The sequence below is a fragment of the Papio anubis genome, chromosome 3, assembly GCF_008728515.1.
Source record: "Papio anubis isolate 15944 chromosome 3, Panubis1.0, whole genome shotgun sequence".
Taxonomy (NCBI): Eukaryota; Metazoa; Chordata; class Mammalia; order Primates; family Cercopithecidae; genus Papio; species Papio anubis.
In genome coordinates, this window is record NC_044978.1 from 164339109 (window position 1) to 164363367 (window position 24259).

The following is a 24259-nucleotide window of genomic DNA, read 5'->3' on the forward strand; positions in this document are numbered from 1 at the left end:
TCCTGTGTGTGGATGGGAATGTGAATGATACAGTCTTTTTGAAGCAACATGTTTCAATGTTCTTAAAAGACTGATACAGGCAGGGCATAGTGGCTCACACCTGTAATCCCAGCAGATCACCTGAAGTCAGGAGTTTGAGACTAGCTTGGACAACATGGTGAAACCCTGTCTCTACTAAAACTACAAAAATTAGCTGAGCATGGTGGCAGGCGACTGTAGTCCCAGCTACTTGGGAGGCTGAGGCAGGAGAATTGCTTAAACCCTGGAGGTGGAGGTTTCAGTGAGCGAAGCTCGCGCCATTGCACTCCAGCATGGGTGAAAAAAGTGAAACTCCATCTCAAAAAGAAAAAAAAAAAAACAAAAAATGGATACAGTTAGATCTAGTAATTCTCTATCTTACAGTTAATTCTTAGTAAATGATCAGCTTTGTATGTAAATCTTCAGACTCTGTGTATAAGCATATCTTAAATTCTCAAAAATAGGGGATTGGTTTAATTACTTGTGACATACCCATTCAGTAAATGCAACTATTGAAAACCATGATTTTGAAGAATATCTGAGGAAATGAGGGAAATAACATATTTGCCACGTTGTTAAATGAAAAATACACAAAAAACCACACATACACACACAACCCCATAAAACAAAAACAGTCCTAAAATGGTGGGGGGAGGTCCCAGTTTAGTCTTTGTTTGGAAATAATGTATCATATTTTTTTTCCTTTTCTCTTTATTATTGTTGTTGTATCACAAGTAAAATACGCTCACTGAATGAAAATTAAGATTTGTGCAAAGAAAATAAAGGCAGAGAAACAAAGACCATGTTTATGTTCATGACTGAAAGATAGCTAGTGTTAAGACCTTTTTGTATCATCTTCTATGACTTTTTTCTATTTTTTTAACAAAAATATCGTTATACTCTAATGATATTTTATAACCTTTTTAAATTTGAATTAATGTAAACATATTTTCTTATTTAAAATAGATGCATATCAACCCATTGTATAGATGAAACCATAGTTAACAACTTCTCTGTTACAGCATATTTAGCACATTAATAGTTTCTTGCTTCATAAATAATGGAAGGACTAATTTCTTTGTATGCATTTTTGCATATTTTCTATTCTTTAAGATACACTACTGATAAAAGTAGAATTGTCGTGTTAGAAAAATGGACTACATATTTAAAAGTCTTTTAATGAATCAATGTCATTTGTGTACAATTTTGTACATATATTTAAAATATTTTATTTTTCTGACTGAAAGGAAAAATCTGATTAAAAACTGTTTACAGTATATAGAATCTTAAAATACTGTTTTTTCCTGTTTTCGTTAAATGTTCTGATTTTTCTGCAATGAAGATGCATTAGTTTTACAGCCAAAAACCTGTGTTGTAATCAAAGGTCATGTAGTCTCCAAAGTGTATTTTAAAGTTGTAAATATCAGCATTTACTTATCACTGATGCCATTTTCTAGAGCACAGCTTGTTCTTTTAGTTCATTTCTGTAATCATCTGATACTCTTGTGATGCCACTGAAGAGGAATAACTCTAAATGTCAGAACTGAGTATGAAATTGTTTCTTTTAAATTTCGTTTTTGTCTGTTATCACTAAACTCAGTAGCAGCCTGGTTGATGTTAGCATTAGCATGCTGGTTACTGAGGAATATTTGTTGTTCTGTTTTTATAATTTTACCTAGAATTTCTGTAACTTTTAATTATGGCGTTTGGAAATAATATTTGTTTCCTGAATCTTTGACTGTCTCTAGACCCTCCGCTTGAATTGCCATCTTTCTACATGACTCCATCTCATCGCCAAGTTGTGTTTGAAGGAGACAGCCTTCCTTTCCAGTGCATGGCTTCGTATATTGATCAGGACATGCAAGTGTTGTGGTATCAGGACGGGAGAATAGTTGAAACTGATGAATCGCAAGGTATTTTTGTTGAAAAGAACATGATTCACAACTGCTCCTTGATTGCAAGGTAAACTTTTTTTTTTTTTTTTAAATGAAGAATTATGCTTGTATATTTTATTTATCCTTTTGGAGTTGCAATGTTTAGTGGAATTTGAATTAATATTTCATCTTCTTGTATTTAAAAATGCAAACATCTGGCATTTCCTTTTCCTAGTTCTTATTCATCTTCTAAAATTAAATAGCCATCTTTTCATCCAGTTTTTAAAGAAAAGGCTTAATTTCAAAGAGAAACTTCAGAAATTGGAGACTTTTTAAAAGTTTTTGGAGGAAAAATGTAAACTTTTAGTGCTAAACCTAATTTCCAACTATTTCCTGCTGCTAAACTTATATTTTCTCTTTTAGTAACCACCTGATATTGACTCTAGTCAAAATATTGACTGATACAATATTTTAAGGTACTTACCTTCTCTACCTACTAGTTTCAAAGAATATAACCTCTGAACTATCAACCTCATGATTGGTGTGAATACCAAAATAATTCAAATGAACTTTATAAAGTATAATAGACTAAGAATATATAAGATATTATCACTTACCAGATATTTTACTTTGGTAAAATTTTTACCTATAGACATTGAGTTTTCTGCTCACTTTCTTTCTTTCCACCTACCTAGAATTTGGCTTATATTTTTATTTCAGTAGAGCTACAGTTGTCAAACTCTCTGCCAGGGCCTCCTAGGGTAACATCACAGCAAACTCGTAGGAGTGCTATGAAATATTACTGAAAAAACTAAAGGTTCTGAGTTGAAATTCAAATCTCAGGGGTTCTCTGAGTTGAGATTCAAGACTTACGCAGTCGGCTATTTTATAATTTTTCTTGAGATTTCATGTCTACTAGAAGCACATTGTTATTTATATCTTATAACATTTAGAGTAGATGCTTTTAAATCCTTTCCTGCTAATTCCAACATGTGGGCCATCTTGTGGTTATTGCTACTGGCTGCTTTGCTGTTAAATATGGTTCATATTTTCTTCTTTTTAAAAAAATATTGTTTATGTGTCTGACAGTTTTGGGTTATAGACTCAACATTATGAATGAATTGCTGTGGAGGAGAGGTTGGCAAAGTATAGCCTATGAACCAAATCTGGCCTGCTGAGCCCATAAACTAAGAATGTTATTTATATTTGAAATGGTTACATTTCAGATGGTTACATAATTACCTACATAATATTCTTAGTATTGCTTCGTAGCCAGCAAAGCCTGAAATATTTACTGTCTGGCCATGGAAGAGAAAGTCTGCTGACCTCTGACTCTGGATTCTGTTGTATTCCCCTGAAGAGAGCTAACTTTTGTTTGGTCAGGCAGTTAGCTTGGCTGAACTAACTCCTAGCTTTGTCCGCTCTGGTAGGCAGAAGCTAAAGTCTTGGTTTCTGCCCTACCTGCAACTGTAGTTCAGGATCAGTAAGAGACCTTGGTGCATTTTATACATAGTAGTTTGGGCTTCCAGCCTGACTTCTTTCTACCTCTGTCTTCTGATTTTTTAAGTTAATAAGATTGTAAGTTTCTATTGGAGTGAGGCCTACCCTTGGGCAAAAGCCATTAAAAAAAAATTCTCCTAGTTACTTCCCAGTGCCAAAAGCCCTTGTTTTTCATAGCAACTCCTCTTCTGTTATTGCCTGCTTTTGATCAATCTTCATGTGTTCAAATGATTGTAATTTTATAATTTGTCAGGGACATATAATTGTTAGCTGTGGAAAGGGTGATTTAATATGAGCTACTCAGTGATTACTGGAAGCAGAATTCGCTTATTAGGGGATAAGATTAATCGTTGGAAATGATATATTGTTACACTAGTTTTACTGTAGTGATAATTTCACATGCCTATACATATGTCAGAATTCACCACATTGTACACTAAGCAGTTTATTGTATAAACAGACAATAATTGATGTATAATTCAACAGTAAAGTTTTAAAAGTAGAACCATTTTCAATGTAAAAGAGCTTTGATTAATTTAGAACTCTAAATTATTTGACTATAAAGTAAGTAGATTTACTGTATAAGTCTATTTCTGCAAGTCATGCTTAAATTTAAATTATGTATAGCAATGCAAAAAAAAGTTAATTCTAAGGATAGCAAGTTAGCCTAACATTTTTTTTGGTAGGGACATTGGACTAATGTGAAAATCTTTCATGTGAAGACCGAGACAGTTCTTTACCTAGATTTTGCCCCAGAATAATAATAATAAAAAGAAATATGTGGTTATTGTATTGGTTAATCTGAGATTTCTATTGATTTTTCATTGATCTCCCCATGTCTTTGATTCTTCATCAGTAAGAAACAGCATTTTTCTTAAGAGTTGAAATTGAAGCTACTTCTTTCTTTTAAATCTCCAAATTTGCTGCCTTGAGGATTCCTGAAAATTTTATTCCAGTGATTGGTTTTAGACATTAAAAGTATTGCTAAAAGTTATCCAGGAAACATTTATAGATTTGGAGATTGAAGGGGAAAAATGTAGTAAGAAAACTAGAAACACTCCGTTATAGTGTCATACTTTGGGATGCTGGACTTTGGACAGTTACTGTGGTACAAAGCAAGTACTGTGTGTAAAAGTCATTGTAGAACAAGAAATGAGCATCACTCTCTGGTCCAAGTCTGAGGTTAGATTAATTTTGGAGTGTCCAACAGGCACACATATTTCATTAAGAAGTAGTTGTGGTTATTTAAGAAGACAATAAAAATTTTATTTCAAATTTGTGTGTATTACTTTTTTCAAACGGCTACTAAAGTATTTGAATATAGATAGACATTTTGGGGATTTAATTTAGTAATAGAAACCACCATAGGTATTTTTTTGAGCTGAGAAGGGGGGCACCATGTAAAAGTTACCATGTCAGTGAAGGTTCTGTGAAGTAAGACAGTGTTTGGGAACTTCTGGATTAAGGAATGATTTTCATTGCCAGAATATACTTCTTCCTAGTTCAGTAAAGCCTTATAAAGTAGAATGTTGGACAAAGTTAAATTTAATGTCAAACTCTTTTTTGTGTCACTCTATTTTAAAAATATTAATTACAGTGTGTTTATTTTTTTAACTTAGTAAAGACAATGAACATTATCTTTGATGATTCATAATATAAAAGTGTCTTGAGCCTTTATTAGAACAGTTTGCTGTAGCCATCAATGATTTAGGAGACTGGACAAATGTGTATGTACTTCAAGACATAATTTTGTAAGTTAATTAAAATGATACATACTTTCTGTCTAATTATTTCTTATCATTTGTGTCTACATAACAGCAATGCATACTGGGTCCTGTGGGGGAAATAAAGATTAATTGAAGGCTCTGACATTTGCTCCTTAATTAATAGGTTTTATATAAGAGAATTATGATTTCATCTTGGAAATTGGATTTACTGACAGCTATTTAGAAATACAGCTGTTTTATGAATTGAAATATACCTTAACATGGAAACCTTTTGTGAAAGTATTAATTGGTAATTTACTAAATCTTTTTAGAGAGGTAGTTGGTTTGTTTCTAGTGTAACCCTTTATATTTTACCTTAAACATTTTCTTAATTATGTAAAATCATAATCTTCTTTTTTTTTTTTTTTTTTTTTTTTTTACAGAGTCTCACTCTGTTGCACGGGCTGGAGTGCAGTGGCGCAATCTCGGCTCACTGCAAACTCTACCTCCCGGGTTCACGCCATTCTCCTGCCTCAGTCCCCCCAGTAGCTGAGACTATAGGCGCCCGCCACAATGCCCAGCTTATTTTTTGTATTTTTAGTAATGATGGGGTTTCACCGTGTTAGCCAGGATGGTCTCGATCTCCCGACCGCGTGATCTGCCTGCCTTGGCCTCCCAAACTGCTGGGATCACAGGAGTGAGCCACCGCGCATGGCAATAATCTTTTTTCATGTTTGAATATTTTCTTCAGAATCTGTGAAAAGGGAGATGTGACTTGGAAACTTCTTCAAGTTTTGCTAAAGAATGTACGACGATGTTTCTGCCTCTGGGCTTGCCATTCCTATTTTTTTTTTTTTTTTTGTGAGACAGAGACTTGCTCTGTCACCCAGGCTGGAGTGCAGTGGTGGTCTCTTGGCTCACTGTAACCTCTGGCTCCTGGGTTCAAGCCATCCTCCAGCCTCACTCAGCCTCCCAAGCAGCTGGGATTACAAGCGTGCGCCACAACACCTGGCTAACTTTTTACAATATTTTTAGTGTAGATGGGGTTTCGCCAGGCTGATCTTGAAGGCCAGGCTGGTCTTGAACTCTTGCCACCCAGAGTGCTGGGATTGCTTGCCATTCCTGTTCTGTAAAGTGTTCTGCTCTCCCTGTTTCTGCAAGGAGAATTCTCATGCATCGTATAGCATTGCATTTGATTCATATGTCTCTTACTGCCCTGATCATGTATTTTAAAGATCTCTTTCCTTTTTTGCCTCGACATTGAAAGATTTAAAGGAAGGAGTCATTTTTTAAATTCATTTTTATGTAGCAAGTGCTTACCTCACAATATGCATTCAACACTATTTGCTAAGTGAATGATCGAGACCCCTTATTGTCTCCTTTTTTGCCTAATTCTGTTTTCTCTCTTTTTAAAATCTTTCTTTATGCAGTGCCCTAACCATTTCTAATATTCAGGCTGGATCTACTGGAAATTGGGGCTGTCACGTCCAGACCAAACGTGGGAATAATACGAGGACTGTGGATATTGTGGTGTTGGAGAGTTCTGCACAGTACTGTCCTCCAGAGAGGGTGGTAAACAACAAAGGTGATTTCAGGTCAGTGTCGTGGAAAATACTGGGAAAAGTTTCATTTGCCCCAGATCCTTCTGTTGTCTAAGACACATTATTGGTTTCCTATCCTGAGTAACAAAGTTTGAGAACTGTGCATGTCTGAGGACTACCCTTTAGAATAATTGTCATGTGCGTCCATGTGAAGAGACCACCACACAGGCTTCGTGTGAGCAATAAAGCTTTTTAATCACCTGGGTGCAGGCGGTCTGAGTCCGAAAAGAGTCAGCGAAGGGAGATAAGGGTGGGGCCGTTTTATAGGATTTGGGTAGATAAAGGAAAATTATAGTCGAAGGGGGGTTGTTCTCTGACGGGCAGGAGTGGGGGTTACAAGGTGCTCAGTGGGGGACATTTGTGAGCCAGATTGAGCCAGGAAAAGGAATTTCACAAGGTAATGTCATCGCTTAAGGCAAGGACCGGCCATTTTCACTTCTTTTGTGGTGGAATGTCATCAGTTAAGGCATTCGTACTTCTTTTGTGATTCTTCAGTTACTTCAGGCCATTTGGGCATGTATGTGCAAGTCACAGGGGATGCGATGGCCTGACTTGGACTCAGAGGCCTGACAATAATGATTTCAGAATCACTTATGGAGAGGAACAAAAGGGGTGCTTGAACTTTATCTCAGACCTGTTGATTTAAGAATCTCTGAAAGCAGAGTCATTTTTAACAAATGGTTTTGTTGTATAAGAGCCATTGCCTTAGGGTAACATTTGAGATATTCTGGTAAAAGAGTACAAAATTCAAACAGGTTAAGTAAAGTATTTTCTGTGTTCACCCCTCCTCCCCGCTCCGCAATGGCCCTTTTATAGATGAACCTTGGAAGGTTTTATATTGCTCAGGTACTTTTCAGTACTGGCGGTTCAGTAGGCATCATAATTAGAAGAAACACATATCTGATTTTCTCCCCTTGTTCAGTTCGTCTGGAAATCAAGCAAGAAGGACTTTGGGAAATGAAAGCTGTTGGGTAGCCTGAAATTTGGGGAGCCATGGAATCCCAGGTGGGGTTTGTTGAGCTCTGTTAATGTAAGCAAAGGGAGTTATTTATTTATTTATTTTAGTAGACAGTTTAGGATTTGCAAGAGACGACAGCTTTTACCTTAAACTCTCTTTACTTTCAAAGGTGCTTTGAAACATCTTTAAATATCTTATTTACTTGATCTTATTTATGTTCAGGGATTTAAAAAATGAGTTTATAGTTGATATAAACAAAGGGAAATATGTTATTCTTTGAAGCAGCAGAAAGATCGTTTATTACCCAGTTTGCATTGTCTCTGATGGGTTCAGTTGTCACCTCCTGCCTGTAACCTCAGTGTTTCAAGGGTGGGAAAATCCTTTGGTGTTAATCTTTTAAATCCAAAGCAAAGAAGCAATAATAACATCTTTGTCTCAGCTAGTTCGCCATTGCTCTTCTTATAAAAATGATTCTTGACATCAATATATGGAAATCAACATTTATTATTGCCAATGGATAAGTCTTTTATGTAAATTAAGTATTGATCTATAATATTATTTAGAATACATGCTTTTAAGTGAAATATATGATATTTGGTAATTTTGTTATATTTAACATCTTTTATCAAATAATCCTAGTATGATATTTACTATTTATGGTAGATTTTCTATTTTCTCATAGTTTTGATTGCTTTACATTTTAAAAAATAGAGCAATTAAATGTTTATAGATCAATGAATTATCTTTGAACACTCCTTAAGATACTATGCAATTAAATACCCACTGCATTAATAAGTTTTAGTTTAGTGTTGCTTGATATATTTATGTGATTTTTGAAATGAATTCTATTTTGGTGTGACTAATACTGTAATGTAGTGGTTCCTGTGATAAGCATCAACGGTAACCTGTATTAAACATGTTGAATTTCATTCTCAGTCTTGGAGACATAGAGCTCAAATAACAAAGGTTTCTCCCAGCCCAGTTTTGATGACCCTTGTCAGGGTTGTATTGACATGACATGTTCTCATCTTTGATTTTTTTCTCTGCTATTATTATTCTTGATGTACCTGTGTCATTTAGAGTTTCTTGTACTATTTTGTCTTCATCTCTAGATGGCCTAGAACGTTGGCGGGCATTACTGCCTATCTGCAGTGTACGCGGAACACCCATGGCAGTGGGATATATCCCGGCAACCCACAGGATGAGAGAAAAGCTTGGCGCAGATGTGATAGAGGTGGCTTTTGGGCAGATGATGATTATTCTCGCTGCCAATATGCAAATGATGTCACTAGAGTTCTTTATATGTTTAATCAGGTAACTAGAAAGTCTTCAAGTTTACTTGGGTTGTGGAGAAAACATGGTATTCACACCAAATACATAAGGTTTTTTTTTTTTTTTTTAAATACTAGGCAAAACATAAGGATTTGGTGTTTTTACTTTAGTTGACTTAACTGTCTTCAGGATCAGGTCTGTCTTAACCACTAGTCAAGGCCCTCTACGGAATCCTTCCTTTCCAGTCACCATCTCCCTTTGTGCCTTTCTTTGAATATCTTTTTAAATCTGTATCCACCAGACAGAATCCTAACCATCCTTCGAATTCACATTGAAATTCACCTCTTGGATTCCTTTTATAATCACTTTGTTGAAAGCAATCGCTTAGAATACTTGAACTACTCACGTGCTTTTTGTTATCTTTGCTTCTATGCATCTTTTTAAACCTTACCAGACTCTAAGCAAGTGGAAGATGGCTTTTGTGTAACGTATTTTCTTTTGCCCCTTAGCACCTGGTAAAAATCCTTTTGCAATGTTAGGTGCTAAGTCAGTGTTAGAGTCAGTAGATAAACAAATGTAAAACATTACTGGCAGTGCATGGCAAAAAAAGGTAAGTGCCAAATAAGTAGTTGGGACTCTTATGCAGTAGGAGTTCCAAGGGAGGTACTGATCACTCCCAGCAGGAATTCTCAGGAAAGGCTTTATTAAGCAATTGGGATTGAGGTATGTGTAGAATTTGGATAGGCAGAGAAGAGAGAGATGGTGCAACATGTTAACCTCATGTATTTTTATGTATTATTGTATTTCATTCCAAGCTTGAGAAAATTTCCCTCCAGTGAGTTTCCATTAAAATTGCAGTTTTCTTAGATTTGTAAAGCATTTTAAGAAGGCCATGATGAGTAAATAATAAAGTTATTTAATTCATTGCTGTTTTGAAATGCAGAGTTAAAATGTCAGGATTGTGTTGATCATTTTGCTAATGACCATTTTGTTGATCATTTTTGCCTTTGAAATGTAGATGCCTCTCAATCTTACCAATGCCGTGGCAACAGCTCGACAGTTACTGGCTTACACTGTGGAAGCAGCCAACTTCTCTGACAAAATGGATGTTATATTTGTGGCAGAAATGATTGAAAAATTTGGAAGATTTACCAAAGAGGAAAAATCAAAAGAGGTACTTTTCTAAATTCAGATGTGTAGCACACAGTGTCAACAATTGGTAGTGTGACAGAGTTCAATCTGTTTATTTTAAGGCCTGTTTATGTTTGTCATATTTGAACTAAAAGCACGCTTTTAAATTTCCAGAATTTTGTGATACTTCTGCCTCTTCTCTTATAATGACCTGTTTGTTACTGGGACCGGGAGAGGTGAGCTCTCAGTTCTTGGATGTTAAGGTCCAGAGATATAGCAGAGGTCGCTGGTGAGAAAGCAGTGTTCTGCCTCCACGTTGTGGCTTAGGCAGGGCTGCTTAGCTCAGCCTGCTGGATTTCTCTTCTCCACACACCCTTGCGCTCATCTTTTGTAATGGGAGTTTTAGTCACCCAGATCTTGTAGTAAATTCCTTTTAATTGTCCTTGTAGTGTCCTAGAGAAATGAGAGGATGTTTAGGCACTTTTTTGAAATTCAAAATGATTGGAATATATAAGTTTTAAAAATGCAGTGAATTCTAAAAGTGGCGTATTTTAATCTGACGGGACCACATTGAAACCATGATATGCTTGTCCACATGATATTTTTTAGAGGAAAAAATTGACAAGCACAGTTTATTTCACTTGTGTCCCTGTGAAGAGACCACCAAACAGGCTTTGGGTGAGCAATAAAGCTTTTTAATCACCTGGGTGTAGGCCGGCTGAGTCCGAAAAGAGAGTCAGCAAAGGGAGATGGGGGGGGGGGCCTGGGCCGTTTTATAAGATTTGAGTAGGTTAAAGAAAATTACAGTCAAAGGGGAGTGGTTCTCTGGCGGGCAGGGGTGGGGGTCACAAGGTGCTCAGTGGGGGAGCTTTTGAGCCAGGATGAGCCAGGAGAAGGAATTTCACAAGGTAATGTCATCAGTTAAGGCAGGGACCGGCCATTTTCACTTCTTTTGTGGTGGAATGTCATCAGTTAAGGAAGGAACAGGCCATTTTCACCTCTTTTGTGATTCTTCACTTGCTTCTGGCCATCTGGTCATATATGTGCAGGTCACAGGGGATACAATGGCTTAGCTTGGGCTCAGATGCCTGACAGTTTACAGAATGAATGAGCAGCAAATTAATGTTTTGAATAATTTTCAAGGGGCAGAATTATTGTGTTCTTAAGCTTTATGTTTAAAGCTTCATGAGAACTTTATATGTACAATTTCTTTTGTGATATAATCACTTATAAAGAAGTGAATTATAGAGGTAGAGGGAACCTCAAGCAAGTGGTAAACTGAAGCCCACGCTTAGGTTAGGGCAGGCCTGAAAACAGAACCCAAGATCCCTGACTCATCCATAAGAGTTTTCTATAGCATCACATTCACCTTCTCATACAATGTGGCCCTGACTTGCATTTCTAGAAGTGCTCTGTACACAACTGTGGGGAAACACTGGGCTAAACAAAACCTGCATATTTCTTTATGTAGAATTTCTCAGATCCATTAATATTGCTAAAATGTAAATAATAAGCCTTGTTTTCCTAAATCATTCTGATATATTTTTATATCACATATATACAGACTTATATATCACATATATATTCGAATATATTATATAATATATATTTAGATATATCTAATATGTATTAGATATATCTAATATATATGTATGTTATATATTTATATATCTAGTATAGATATAGTCTTATATACCATATATTTATATATCTATATTAGATATATAAGATAGATATCTACATATTATACATCTATATATCTAATATAGATATATTCTTATATACAATATAAGATATATATAAGATCTTATATATAATATATATAAGAATTGGTATCTTGCATTCTGGTAATAGGTTTTTGGAACTGTGGCCCTACTGCATTAGGCACTTTACTTGATAGGATGTAGTTATTAAAGGAAGGAAAATACATATATTGTATATAAACAGGACTTAGGCAGATAGGCCACCTCACTTGTCAACCGGATAACATTTCATTTGTTTTCTGAACTTCAGGGACCATGATTTTCTAATAACTGCTCCTGATACTTGCTGTGTCTCCAGGGCACAGCCCACTTTCCTGCAGTGAATTTTCCTTGTACTGGGAGAGGCCATTTGGATTCTGGCTCTGTGATTAATATTGTGCTCCATTGTTGCTTAAGATGACAGGTTAGCTGCCCACAGGATTAGCAGCCATTTCTGGGAGCGGGATGTTTCTAGTTACTAGAATAATTGTAATGACATTTGGAATGTGGACATGGAAGAACATTCGCCACTGAAGAATACATGTTTATGATGTGACCCTGTTTTGCTCACCTCTCAACATGAGCAACGTGGTGTCCAGAGGTGTATGTTGAACTGTTTGCCAGCGTGTGGAAGAATAGTCAGCTGTGCTGACGGGTTCTTAGGTGGAAACATCGTATTGAACTGGAAGTAGACATGGTTTCATTTTGTTATTAATTAACCATGGGCTTATTCTTCATTTTTCAAATTGGGATGCTGTTTTCTCTGTATAATTTGAAAAGTATATGTGCACAAATACAGGTGAACAATTTAGCAAAATAGTTGCAAAGCTTGGATATAATTTTATTAGGTTATGAAATACAACATTTTTCTGATGTCAGAAGCTAAGAAGGAAGTCCTTTTAAACAATCACGAGTGCATCAGTTAGTTCTGTAAAAATGTATTGTGAAGAAGATTGCTGTCACTTTTACTGGTTAACATAGGATGGAAAAGTTACAATTATCTTTGGGAGCAAGTGATGGCAACTTATTAACTGTCAGCACAAGAAACAGGAAAATATTCAGGATTGAATAATTGAGATATAAATGTAATAATATTGCATGTGATGCAGTGACTGACATACAGTTCTCTGGCAATTTGAGCCACAGACCATAGCTTTCACCATTTATTAGAGCAGTGAAAAAAAATTAGGAGGCTTAAGGGCTTCATTTTAAGTTAATTACCACAGCATAAAATTATGCCAAGTTATCCTAAAATGCACCTAGCTTAGAGAAATAATTAATTAAATTGATTTTTGTGTTATGACTGAAAGTTATTCTTTTATGGGTGATTTCAAAGCTAAAGTATTGTGGGGGAATTGCTTCTTAATCTGTGATTGAGCCTGGACAACACAAGTTGGCACTTTGTTGTCTCAGGATAGGCATTAAAAGCTATCAAACTACCAGATCTAAGTGATGTATTTAGTGGATCCTTTTAAAAACAGTTAAAGGTTGTCTGTCAGGCAACAGAAGTGTCTGTTATGTATTTACTAAAGTGATTTTTCTTATGAAAACAGTATGCGTATTCATTTTATAAGATGGGAAAGTTAAATATAAAGATTAGATCTGGTGACGCTTTCTGGCACGCTTACTGTCTCTTGTTTTAAAATATGTGAGTGCAATATGCGCTTTACACTAGTTTTTATATAGATTTTTACAAATGTATGGCTCTTTCATTGATTTTAAAGTGTCATTGCTTCTGTATTGACGGTTATGATTCTTTGGTATTCTTTTTTTTCCTTGATCTTACTTGCCAGACTTTTCTGTATTATTAAGCTTTTCCAGGACATTATTCCTAAAACTTGACCACACATCAGAATCACCTGCTGGATTTATTATACGCAGAGATTGCTGCCTGAGCTCCCCCTCCCTGCCATTCCCAGTTGCCATTTCAGCAGGTCTAAGTGGGTTCAGAGAATTTGAATTTCTAGTCAGTTTCAGGTGATGTTTCAGGCAGCATGACTTTGACACTGGCTTTGAGAACCCCTGTAGCATCTCCATTTTCTATTGTTGCTTTAATTTTTTTTTTTTAGGTTGGGGGGGAGTTAACTTTTTAAGAACTTTTTCGTGGAAAATTGAAAAGTATAGGAGAATATTATCATTAATACCTATGCTATACTTCTGCTTGGCTTCGACGGTGTTCAACACAGCAAGCCCTCACTTACGGTCATCTATAGGTTCTTAGAAACTGCAACTTTAAGTGAAATGATATATAATGAAACCAAATTGGCCATATGCTAATTGACGTAAATAAGACTTATAAAATCCCTAGAGATAATTTCTGGTCAAAAAAATATCACCAAACTTCTAAATAAAGACCCCAGACATTCTAATATTAAACATTGAAATAAGTATGAGCCATACACATATTTAAGAAAGATTAAAAAAACAAGACAATTATTTACCCATTGTGTTAGTTTTCACACTGCTAGTAATGACATACCTGAGAGTGAGTAATTTATAAAGAAAAGAGGTTTAATTGACTCACAGTTCAGCGCATCTGGGGAGGCCTCACAATCATGGCAGAAGGCAAAGGAGGAGCAAAGTCATGTCTTACATGGCAGCAGGCAAAGAGAGAATGAGAGCCAAGTGAAAAGGGAAACCCCTTATAAACCCCCTTATAAAACCATCAGATCTTGTGGGACTTACTCACATGACAGTGGAGCAGTCAAATCTTAAAGCTCCAAAATGATCTCCTTTGACTCCATTTCTCACATCCAGGTCACACTGATGCAAGAGGTGGGTTCCCATGGTCTTGGGCAGCTCTGCCGCTGTGGCTTTGCAGGGCACAGCTTCCCTCTTGGCTGCTTTCATAGGCTGGTGTTGAGTGTCTGTGGCTTTCCCAGGTGCACAGTGCAAGTTGTTGGTGGATCTATCGTTCTGGGGTCTGGAGGATGGTGGCCCTTTTCTCACAGCTCCACTAGTTGATGCCCCAGTAGGGACTCTTATCTGGGCACTCCGACCCCACATTTCCCTTCTGCGCTGCCCTAGCAGAGGTTCTCCATGAGAGCCCTACCCCTGCTGCAAACTTCTCCCTGACATTTAGGAATTTCTGTACATCCTCTGAAATCTAGGCGAAGGTTTCCAAACCTCAGTTCTTGACTTCTGTGCACCCACAATCTCAACACTATGTGGAAGCTGCCACAGCTTGGGGCTTGCACCCTGTGAAGCAACAGCCTAAGCTGTACCTTGGCCCCTTTTAGTCATGGCTGGAGCAGCTGGGATGCGGGACACCAAGTCGCTAGACTGCACGCAGCACATGGACCCAGGGCCCAGCCTGTGAAACCATTTTTTTCTCCGAGGCCTCCAGGCCTGTGGTGGGAGAGGCTGCCATGAAGACCTCTGACATGCCCTAGAGACATTTCACCATTGTCTTGGGGATTAACATTCAGCTCCTTGTTACTTACGCAAATTTCTGCAGCCTGCTGGAATTTCTCCTTGGAAAATGGGATTTTCTTTTCTATCGCATTGTCAAGGTGCAAATTTTCCAAACTTCTATGCTCTGCTTCCCTTCTAAAACAGAATGCCTTTTACAGCACCCAAGTCACTTCTTGAATGTTTTGCTGCTTAGAAATTTCTTCTGCCAGATACCCTAAATCATCTCTCTCAAGTTCAAAGTTCCACAAATCTCTAGGGCAGGGGCAAAATGCTGCCAGTCTCTTTGCTGTGACAAAACAAGAGTCACCTTTGCTCTAGTTCCCAACAAGTTCCTCATCTCCATCTCAGACCACCTCAGCCTGGACCTACTAGCCTCTAGGAAGTTCCGAAGTTTCCCAGATTTTCCTGTCTTCTTCTGAGCTATCAAACTGTTCCAACCTCTACTTGTTACCCAGTTCCAAAGTTGCTTCCACATTTTTGAGTATCTTTTCAGCATCGCCCCACTCTATTGGTACCAATTTACTGTGTTAGTCCATGTTCGTGCTACTAATAAAGACATACCTGAGACTGGGAAGAAAAAGTGGTTTAGTGGACTTGCAGTTTCACAAGGCTGGAGAGGCCTTACAATCATGGCAGAAGGCATGGAGGAGTGAGTCACGCGTTATGTGGGTGGTGGCAGGCAAAGAGAGAGCTTGTGCAGGGAAGCTTCTCTTTATAATACCATCAGATATTGTAAGACTTACTGTCACAAGAACAGCATGACAAAGACCCGCCCCCATGATTCAGTTACCTCCCACGGGGTCCCTCTCATAACATATGGGAATTGTGGGAGTTACAATTCAGGATGAAATTTTGGTGGTGACACAGCCAAACCATATCACTAAGTGTTGGTTGATTGGGGGCATTAATGAGAAAAGTCTAATGTATCCTTAACTGTGATATTTGCTTGCTTCCGCCAAGTGCCAGAGTAGGGGGGCTCACTTTAAACTTAATTCTTAGATTGAGGTTTTTAAGAACACAAAAGTAGTATAAAGGACCCGTTTCAAGGTCAACTTGTGTTTCCAAATTGTCAAAGAATAATTTTTTTTACCTCCTTCTATCTCTTGCCCAGGTCAAGACAGGCACATTTCCTGGCTCTCTGCTTCCATGAAGCTGAGTGGTTGCTGGGTAGACCTGATGCTGCAGGTGGTGTCCTTTGATTTTCTAGCTTTGTAACTGGGGGTCTTCTTCTGGTACCCTGTGTTGGCATGGCCTAGGCTCTGTGTGGAAGTCAAAACATACCTTGTGGTCATCAGAATTCAACCTCAGAGCTCTTCAGATTTCTGCTGTTCTTTGGCGACTGGGTTTTAGAGGAGGCTCTATTTTCCTACTTCTTAGTGATGCATTTAGAAAGATAACTGTTTTCCTTTCAGCATTTTTCACTTTCTGCTGGGGAGTTCTCCAGAGTACTGAGTCCTCTGTACTTCTAGAAAAGGAAATGCACATACGCCTTTGTAATCTCATATATTTCAGTAACACCTTAGGGTAGAATCAGTATTTGGGGATATTTTATCTTTTAATATATGAGATATTTACAGATTAGCACAATTACAACTAAATTTTTGGTTCAGTTTTTTTTTTTTTAAGTTTTGAATGTGTGGACTTTATGAGGCTCGAGCATGAGACCTGATGGTAGACACATCATCGGTCCTGAAGAATTATGATTATTACAAGATCTGAGAACTCCTGCCATGCAATATTCTTCTCGACCTCTTTTCCCCTTCCACCCATTTCTTCAGTTCCTCCACTGTTACCCTCATCCTCATCATTCTCTTTACTCCTATACCTCAGTAAAATCAGAGCTTTAACCTTTGCCATAACCCTGATGATGATCACAGTCAGACTCTTGTTGAATAGCAAATGCTTACCTAAGCAACCTGCTGAGAAGCCTGCAGAGGTATCCCGTGGCACGTAAGGCCAGATGTGAGTTAAGAGTGACAAATACACTTTTAAATACACTTGACTTTCAGAATACAACAGTTCCATCATTAATCAGTGTAATAACATACCTTGAAATAGGTGTGATCCCAATAGTATACTTAATTTGGAACCAGGAGAACATCATGAAGACTACTTGAGCTTAATAGGATCAGCTGCTGCAATGATGGTGATGTAGGTTCCTCTGTTTGTCATCTCCAAAACCATTGCTCCACCTATGCATGTGTCTGTTAATCCTTGCTTTTCTGGTTATTAGAATGAACAAAAGTGTTCCTTTGCTGCTCAGTGATTGAAAATGTAAATATGGGAGGGCCAGATCACTTGGCCTTTCTCAAAAACTCCATGAATTGCTTAATGTATATTTTTACTGGGTATGTGAAGATATTTGTCTTTTGCTTTTTTTTTTTCTTTCTTTCTTATTTTACTGTGGAATGAGATGTTCTGAGCACTTTTAGAGTTCTTGGTCCCATTTTACAGATAGTAAACTGAGTCTCACAGAGGCTGATTTGCTCAGGGACCTCTAAACTTGTAAGTGACAGACTTGAGATCTCAACCCAGGAGTATTTAACTCCAAGGCACATAGATATTATGTCTTCGGTGTTAGAGACTGTACATTAAATATCATCAAGTTTAGTTTGTGTATTATCTTGTATATTAATATAACATCAGAAATTTACTAAATTAACAGATGTTTTTGACCTAATTTTGATAAAACTTCCAAGCCATTTGTATATTAAGAACATGAAGTATCCTGTCTCTTACAACATTTGACATTGAGCACTTTCATTGCCATTAATGTGGTGCATTTGTTTCTTCCCCATTTTATCTTTGATAAAGTCCATTCGCTCATGTTTTTGGTTGGTCCTCCCACTTTAGTGTGACAGGTGCAAGAGCAGGTGGAAGAGTCCTTCTGACCCTTTTGTGGCTGGAGTGGCCTTCAGGGAATGAGGCCAAGGAGAAATCTGATGCATTATCCTTATACTGGTTGCAGTTTTTAAATGAGCTTTGTGTGTCAGATTTCAGGAATACTTTTTTTAATCCAGTGTAATTTTTCATGCCTTGTTACCCCTTTTGTGTCACTTTTTGCCACTGGGACAGATTCAGAGCTACTTCTGTAACCAAGCTACAGAAGCATATAACATTTTCTGATTATCTGCTCTAGGGAATGTTTTGGCAACAAATCCCTTTCCTCCATTCTTAGCCATTTGGAGTGAAATAATGAGAAACATAGCTTGTTCTCAACTAAAGCAATTGCTGTTGTTAGCCCTGTACCTTCTTAGAGGTATTTGTTTTTTTTACTAACAGAAGTTAATTTCTGTATTACTGGCATTATCTAGCGGGACATAGCAGTAGTTCTTTGATCATGTAATAATGATGACTTTTTCAAGAGAGATAATGTACTCATCAGATCTCATGTCAGGTCCCCATAAAATTCCTACATTTAAAACTTCAAGGAAGTATTAGTAAGTTTAGTTGTAACTTTGCTAATCTGTAAACACTGCCTATATTTCAGTGATGCCTTAGAATAAAAATCAATATTTTTGTGTATTTTAAAGTTTTGCGTCCAGTGGGAATTTGATTAATATTTTTGATAGCCATAAAGTGTATTTCACCATGTTATCTCTTTTACCTCTTTCATTTTTATGTAAAATCTTCAAATGACAGTAAGTTAGAATAATAGACAAAATCTTAACTAAGTTATTCCAACTACTGTGAATTCCCATTAAGACTTTGGATTATTAGTCTAGCATCTGTATAAATGGCAGATTGACAGATTCAGTAACTGAATAGGAAGAGTCAGTACCCTTCTTTATAACTCCAGAAGTAGAATGACATTCACTCCCGTACCTGTTTGTTAGTAAGAAGATGCACTAGGATGCTAATGTTCCAATGAATCATATCAAATGAACCAACTGAGGATTCTGCAAAGCTTGATTACAGGCTCTTCTTAATTATTTGTCAGTTTGTCATGTTAATATCTTCGGTTTTGGGGGAAGTACCCCTTGAGAATGTATTAGTTCATTAAAATAGGTGTTTGGATTAAATTTCATTACTCTATATCCTGTATTCCTCTGCACATTTCCTTCATAGCAGTTACCACAGTCTAAATCACTTTTTAAAAATGGATTTATATGCTTGTTTTGCATTTCCTTCACCAGACTGTAAGGTTGAAGATAGAACTTGTTTCTTTCTTTTGCTGTTGTATCCCTGTTGCTTCAGACAGTGTCTGGCTCACATTGGCCCTCAATAAATAGTCAGTGAACAGTAATCATGAACGTTTAAAATGAATATTGATACATATCGAATACATGGACATTGATAACTGTTGGCTTCTCCATCAGCTGTTGTACTAGTGAATAAGGATATAAATATAAGACATTTTGTTTTCTCTACCCTCAGGATGTTTACATTGGAAGTAAAATAAGGAAAACATTGTGATACATTATGGTAAGGGCAGTAAAAAGTCAGAAAACTTATTTTAATAGGATCAAGCTGGGAGAAAGTGGTACTTTACAGAAGGTCAAGTGGCAGTTTAGTTGGATGCATTGGTCCTGTTTTTATGTGAACACAGACATACAAAGACAGCCCTCCTACTACTTCTAGAGTCTATCTTCTTAAAAGAGAGGCCAATTTCGGGATTAAAACAGTAAAAGCGCCAACATTTTTTGAGTGCTTGCCATGTGCCAGGCACGGTTTTAGGAACCTTGTGTTTATTATTGGAACTTAATCTCCACAACATTCAGAAAGATAGGACTATTATTATCCATACTTATGAATAAAGGAAGCGGAGATACCAAGAGGTGAAGTGTTCAGGCTAGGTACTCATGGTCAACATTTGAAGTCCTGTTATCATCTATGTCTTTACTGTGGTTGCCTCATCCCATGGTTCCAGGATTGAGATCTGGTGGATTTCCAAAGGCCTGACTTTTTTGTAAAGTGAACCAGGGTGGGATGGACTGAACTTCTTCCAAACCCTATTCAGCCCCCATAATTATACATCGTGTGAAGTGTATTGGATGCAAATGGGATTGAAATTTCAACGGAGATCTTCTGGGATGATCAAAAGACATCTGTTAAGACAGCTCTGGCTTTCTGGCTTTGCACTGGGGCTTAATGCCTTTTAATGCTTACTTCTTGATTAGGGACCCAGCCAGCTTGCAAATTCTGTGATCCTACCTCTGGAATGTTTTTGTTGTTCTTTCTGCTGCACATCTCCCTCTAGTGAACGTTTTGTTCAATACAAAATCCTCTTGACACCAGTACGTCTCATTAGCCCTGGACGGTTCAATTTATTTCTCTCAGGTGAGACGTACAAGTTATAGTAAACAATAGTCAGTTGACTTTTCAGTGGCTTTGCCTGACAGGTGTTTCATTTGTAAGTTACGAAGTGAGCAAATAAAAGTCTGATAAATGAAACAAGTAAAATGAACAGTGGAAGAGTGCATTTATTTTATTGTATTGGATCTTAAAAGCGTTCATTGAGTTGGGAGAAAGGGAAGACGCAGTTCATTCAAGGTGTAGGAAACCGCATGTGCAAGGGGATGGGGGTGAGATTATACAACACATACAAGGACGTAGCAGTAGCTGAGCATCCCTAGAATGTTGAACATGTGCAGACTAAAGAGGTGGGCAGTCTTTCTTTTTTCTCTTTCTTTCTCTCTCTCTCTCTTTCTCTCTCTCTTTCTCTCTTTCTTTCTCTCTCTCTTTCTCTCTTTCCCTTTCCTTCCTTCCTTCCTTCCTTCCTTCCTTCCTTCCTTCCTTCCTTTCCTTTCTTTCCTTTCTTCGCTTTCTTTCTCTCACTCTGTCACCTACGCTAGAGTATAGTGGCACGATCTCAGCTCACTGCAACCTCTGCCTCCCAGCTTCAAGCGATTCTCCTGCCTCGGCCTCCCGAGTAGCTGAGACTACAGGCATGGGCCACCATGCCCAGCTAATTTTTTTTGTATTTTTGGTAGAGATGGGGTTTCACCATGTTGGTTAGGATGATCTCGAACTCTTGACCTCAAATGATCCGCCCGCTTCGGCCTCCCAAAGTGCTGGGATTACAGGTGTGAGCCACCACACCTGGCTGGCAGTGTGTATTTCTTAATAATAATAGTTTGATTTAAGCTAATGCATGCACGAAAAGGAAGTGTTTATAAATGGTTTTCTAGATGAACAGTCAAGATCTTTTTATTCTGGTATTGTGTGACTTCCTTTCCTTCCCTTTAATTAATCTAATTGCCTTTCTTTTCCTCCATTCGAGATACCACCTGGCAGTCTTTCCACCAGTGATGTAGTGGCCACTTACTATGCTCTTTTGCGCTAAGTATTACTAAATGGCTATACTTGAATGAACTGTTCATATCTGAAGATGTTTTCATGAGAAACAAGTAAAGTGCCTGTTGGGTTCTCATGTGGAATTTGAGTCTGAAGGCCAATCTCACTGTCTCATTAGGATTTTGATTCTACGAAATAGTTCATGGTGGTTTTAAAGATCTTTCTTTTTTCTCGTGAACCCCTGCTAGCTAGGTGACGTGATGGTTGACATTGCAAGTAACATCATGTTGGCTGATGAGCGTGTCCTGTGGCTGGCGCAGAGGGAAGCTAAAGCCTGCAGTAGGATTGTGCAGTGTCTCCAGCGCATTGCGACCTACCGGCTAGCCGGTGGAGCTCATGTTTATTCAACAGTAAGTGTAACATTATCATAGACTCCTGAGGAAATAGTGCATTTCACACAGCTCTCACCCGAAAGAGATGGGTCTCTTCTCTATTATGGGGTGAATATTTTCTCTCACTGCTGATTATACAGAATTTCTTCCCTAAAACATTTTATGAGTTAATTTTGTTTTCGAGTAATGTTTTCTTGGGAACTGGAAAATACTTTCTTAATCTGCAGTTTGAATGTTTATCACCATCTAATCCACTGAAACTGTTTCTGCAATAGAAAATAAGAACACTATTGTATTGGCCTGCTGGCACGTATCCATGGTCCATCTGAGCTAATACTCTGTTCTGGGCCCTGAAGGATATTTTGAGAGAATGTCTGATTGTTTGCCCAGGTTTCAATCTCAGAAGAGAACTGGGATGCCCTCCAACATTTGTGAAGCTATTGGCATTTTCAGTCAATCCTACTCTTGGGGGTAATGGGTTATTAATAAATAATGATCACTCAGTTACATAGTATTAAGCATTACTTACGCTAAATTGAACTGTTGTAAATTTCTTTGTATACTACTTACTTTTTCGTCCTAAAAAGGTGGTGAATACAGTAAATAATGTGATATTCCCTTTGATCTGGTCCTTGATTTTCATTTCCTAATTATTTTAGTGGGCTGACGTAGTGTAGAATATTCTACACTTCCTCCTGCGATTTTACACAGTTCAAGATTACTATTTTCCTGTTGATTTCTGAGACCTTTTTTTGATGTTACCATGTTTTATTGCTCCCTTTGCTCAATTAAGTTTATTGCTCCCTTTGCTCAATGGAGCCTCAGCATGGCTACTGTCTTTGTTTTTTATTACTGTTTTTTTTTTTTTTTTAAATATTTTTATTTTTGGTGATGGAGTCTTGCTCTGTCACCCGGGCTGGAGGGCAGTGGTGGGATGTTGGCTCAGTGCAGCCTCTGCCTCCCATGTTCAAGCAGTTATCATGCCTTAGTCTCCCAAATAGCTGGGATTACAGGCGAGCACCACTATGTCTGGCTAATTTTTGTGTTTTTAGTAGAGACGGGGTTTCATTATGTTGGCCAGGCTGATCTTGAACTCCTGACCTCAAGCTATCCACCCGCCTCGGCCTCCCGGAAATGCCGGGATTACAGGTGTGAGTCACCGTGCCCGGCTGGGTCACTGTGTTTGTAACGTAAATCAGTGGAGTTTCCCTCTCAGATTCATGACCTCAGTTGAGACTAGCTTGTCATATTTATGTCCACCTCGGCCATTTAGATCCATTTTAAATCTCATCCTTTAACCATCCTTATTAATCAGCTGGAAGAACTTCCCCCCCTTTCTCTGAACTGCATTAGTTTTTCTGGGAACCCAAGGGTACAATAAAGGTCATAGTAGGAATTTGCATACCATCTCAACGTGTAAACAAAGTTCCGGGAGATGATACATCTACTTATAATAAGTAAAATGATACGGCTTCACAGGTGCCTCAAAATGACAGATTTCTTTCTTTCAACCAAGGTTTCATGTGTTGGGCATGATGACTGCTGCTTGTCAGAAGGTCTGGTGGTGGTTTACATGTGTCTTTGACTAGTAAAAAATTGGAATACACATGATTAACAAATAAGTTGAATTAAGACTTTTCACTATGTTTACATCGTGAGGCAAAAACTAATACAAAGATTCTTTATGCTTGAAAAGTTTGGGAACCCCTAATTATTTTCTGTCACATGCATAGGACTTTCCAAATTCTACTTTATTTTTTATATTTTTAAATTTATAGATTATTATTAGATTACAATTAATAGATTGTAAGCATCGTGCACCAAAGTTTCATGCTTTAAAGAAAAAGACATCTATATGTGGTACTTAGAATGGTGCCTTGCCTGTGGGATAGGCATATACTTAATCATCCTTAAAGGAGGGAGACGCCATGTTGTCCCTAGAATTTACACTAAATCACTGAATCCTGTCACCCTGCTGGATGTGAAGGTGTGGCTCCTTGTCACTTCTCACGCCCACTCTGTCCTCCGGCGAGTGGGCCTGGTGGCTGTCTGTATTGACAGGTCGTATGTTTTGGTGGTTCCCCTTGGTTCATTCTTATTCCTGAATTCCTTTACAACTCTAGGTTAGGTGCCATATTTTTCAGATGATTTTTCCGACCTAATTTGCTTTTTTTTTTGGAGACTGAGTCTTGCTCTGTTGTCCAGGCTGGAGCGCAGTGGCACAATCTCGGCTAACTGCAAACTCTGCCTCCCGAGTTCAAGCAATTCTCTTCCCGCAGCCTCCTGAGTAGCTAGAACTACAGGCGTGTGTCACTACACCCAGCTAATTTTTTGTATTTTTAGTAGAGATGGAGTTTCACCATGTTGACAAGGCTAATTTGCTTTTTAAATCTGTTCATTTCCTACTATTTAAA

At 37.7% G+C, this 24259-nt stretch overlaps 1 protein-coding gene across 1 annotated transcript in view; it reads left to right on the top strand.

The window, feature by feature from the left end:
• ADGRA3 (adhesion G protein-coupled receptor A3) overlaps positions 1 to 24259 on the top strand; it is a 130282-nt gene that overhangs the window by 71207 nt on the left and 34816 nt on the right. Inside the window, exons 7-11 of the mRNA XM_003898540.3 lie at positions 1767 to 1980; positions 6529 to 6693; positions 8770 to 8971; positions 9948 to 10103; positions 21702 to 21863. Of these exons, the coding sequence (XP_003898589.1) occupies positions 1767 to 1980; positions 6529 to 6693; positions 8770 to 8971; positions 9948 to 10103; positions 21702 to 21863 (899 nt within the window). The remainder of the gene's footprint in view (positions 1 to 1766; positions 1981 to 6528; positions 6694 to 8769; positions 8972 to 9947; positions 10104 to 21701; positions 21864 to 24259) is intronic.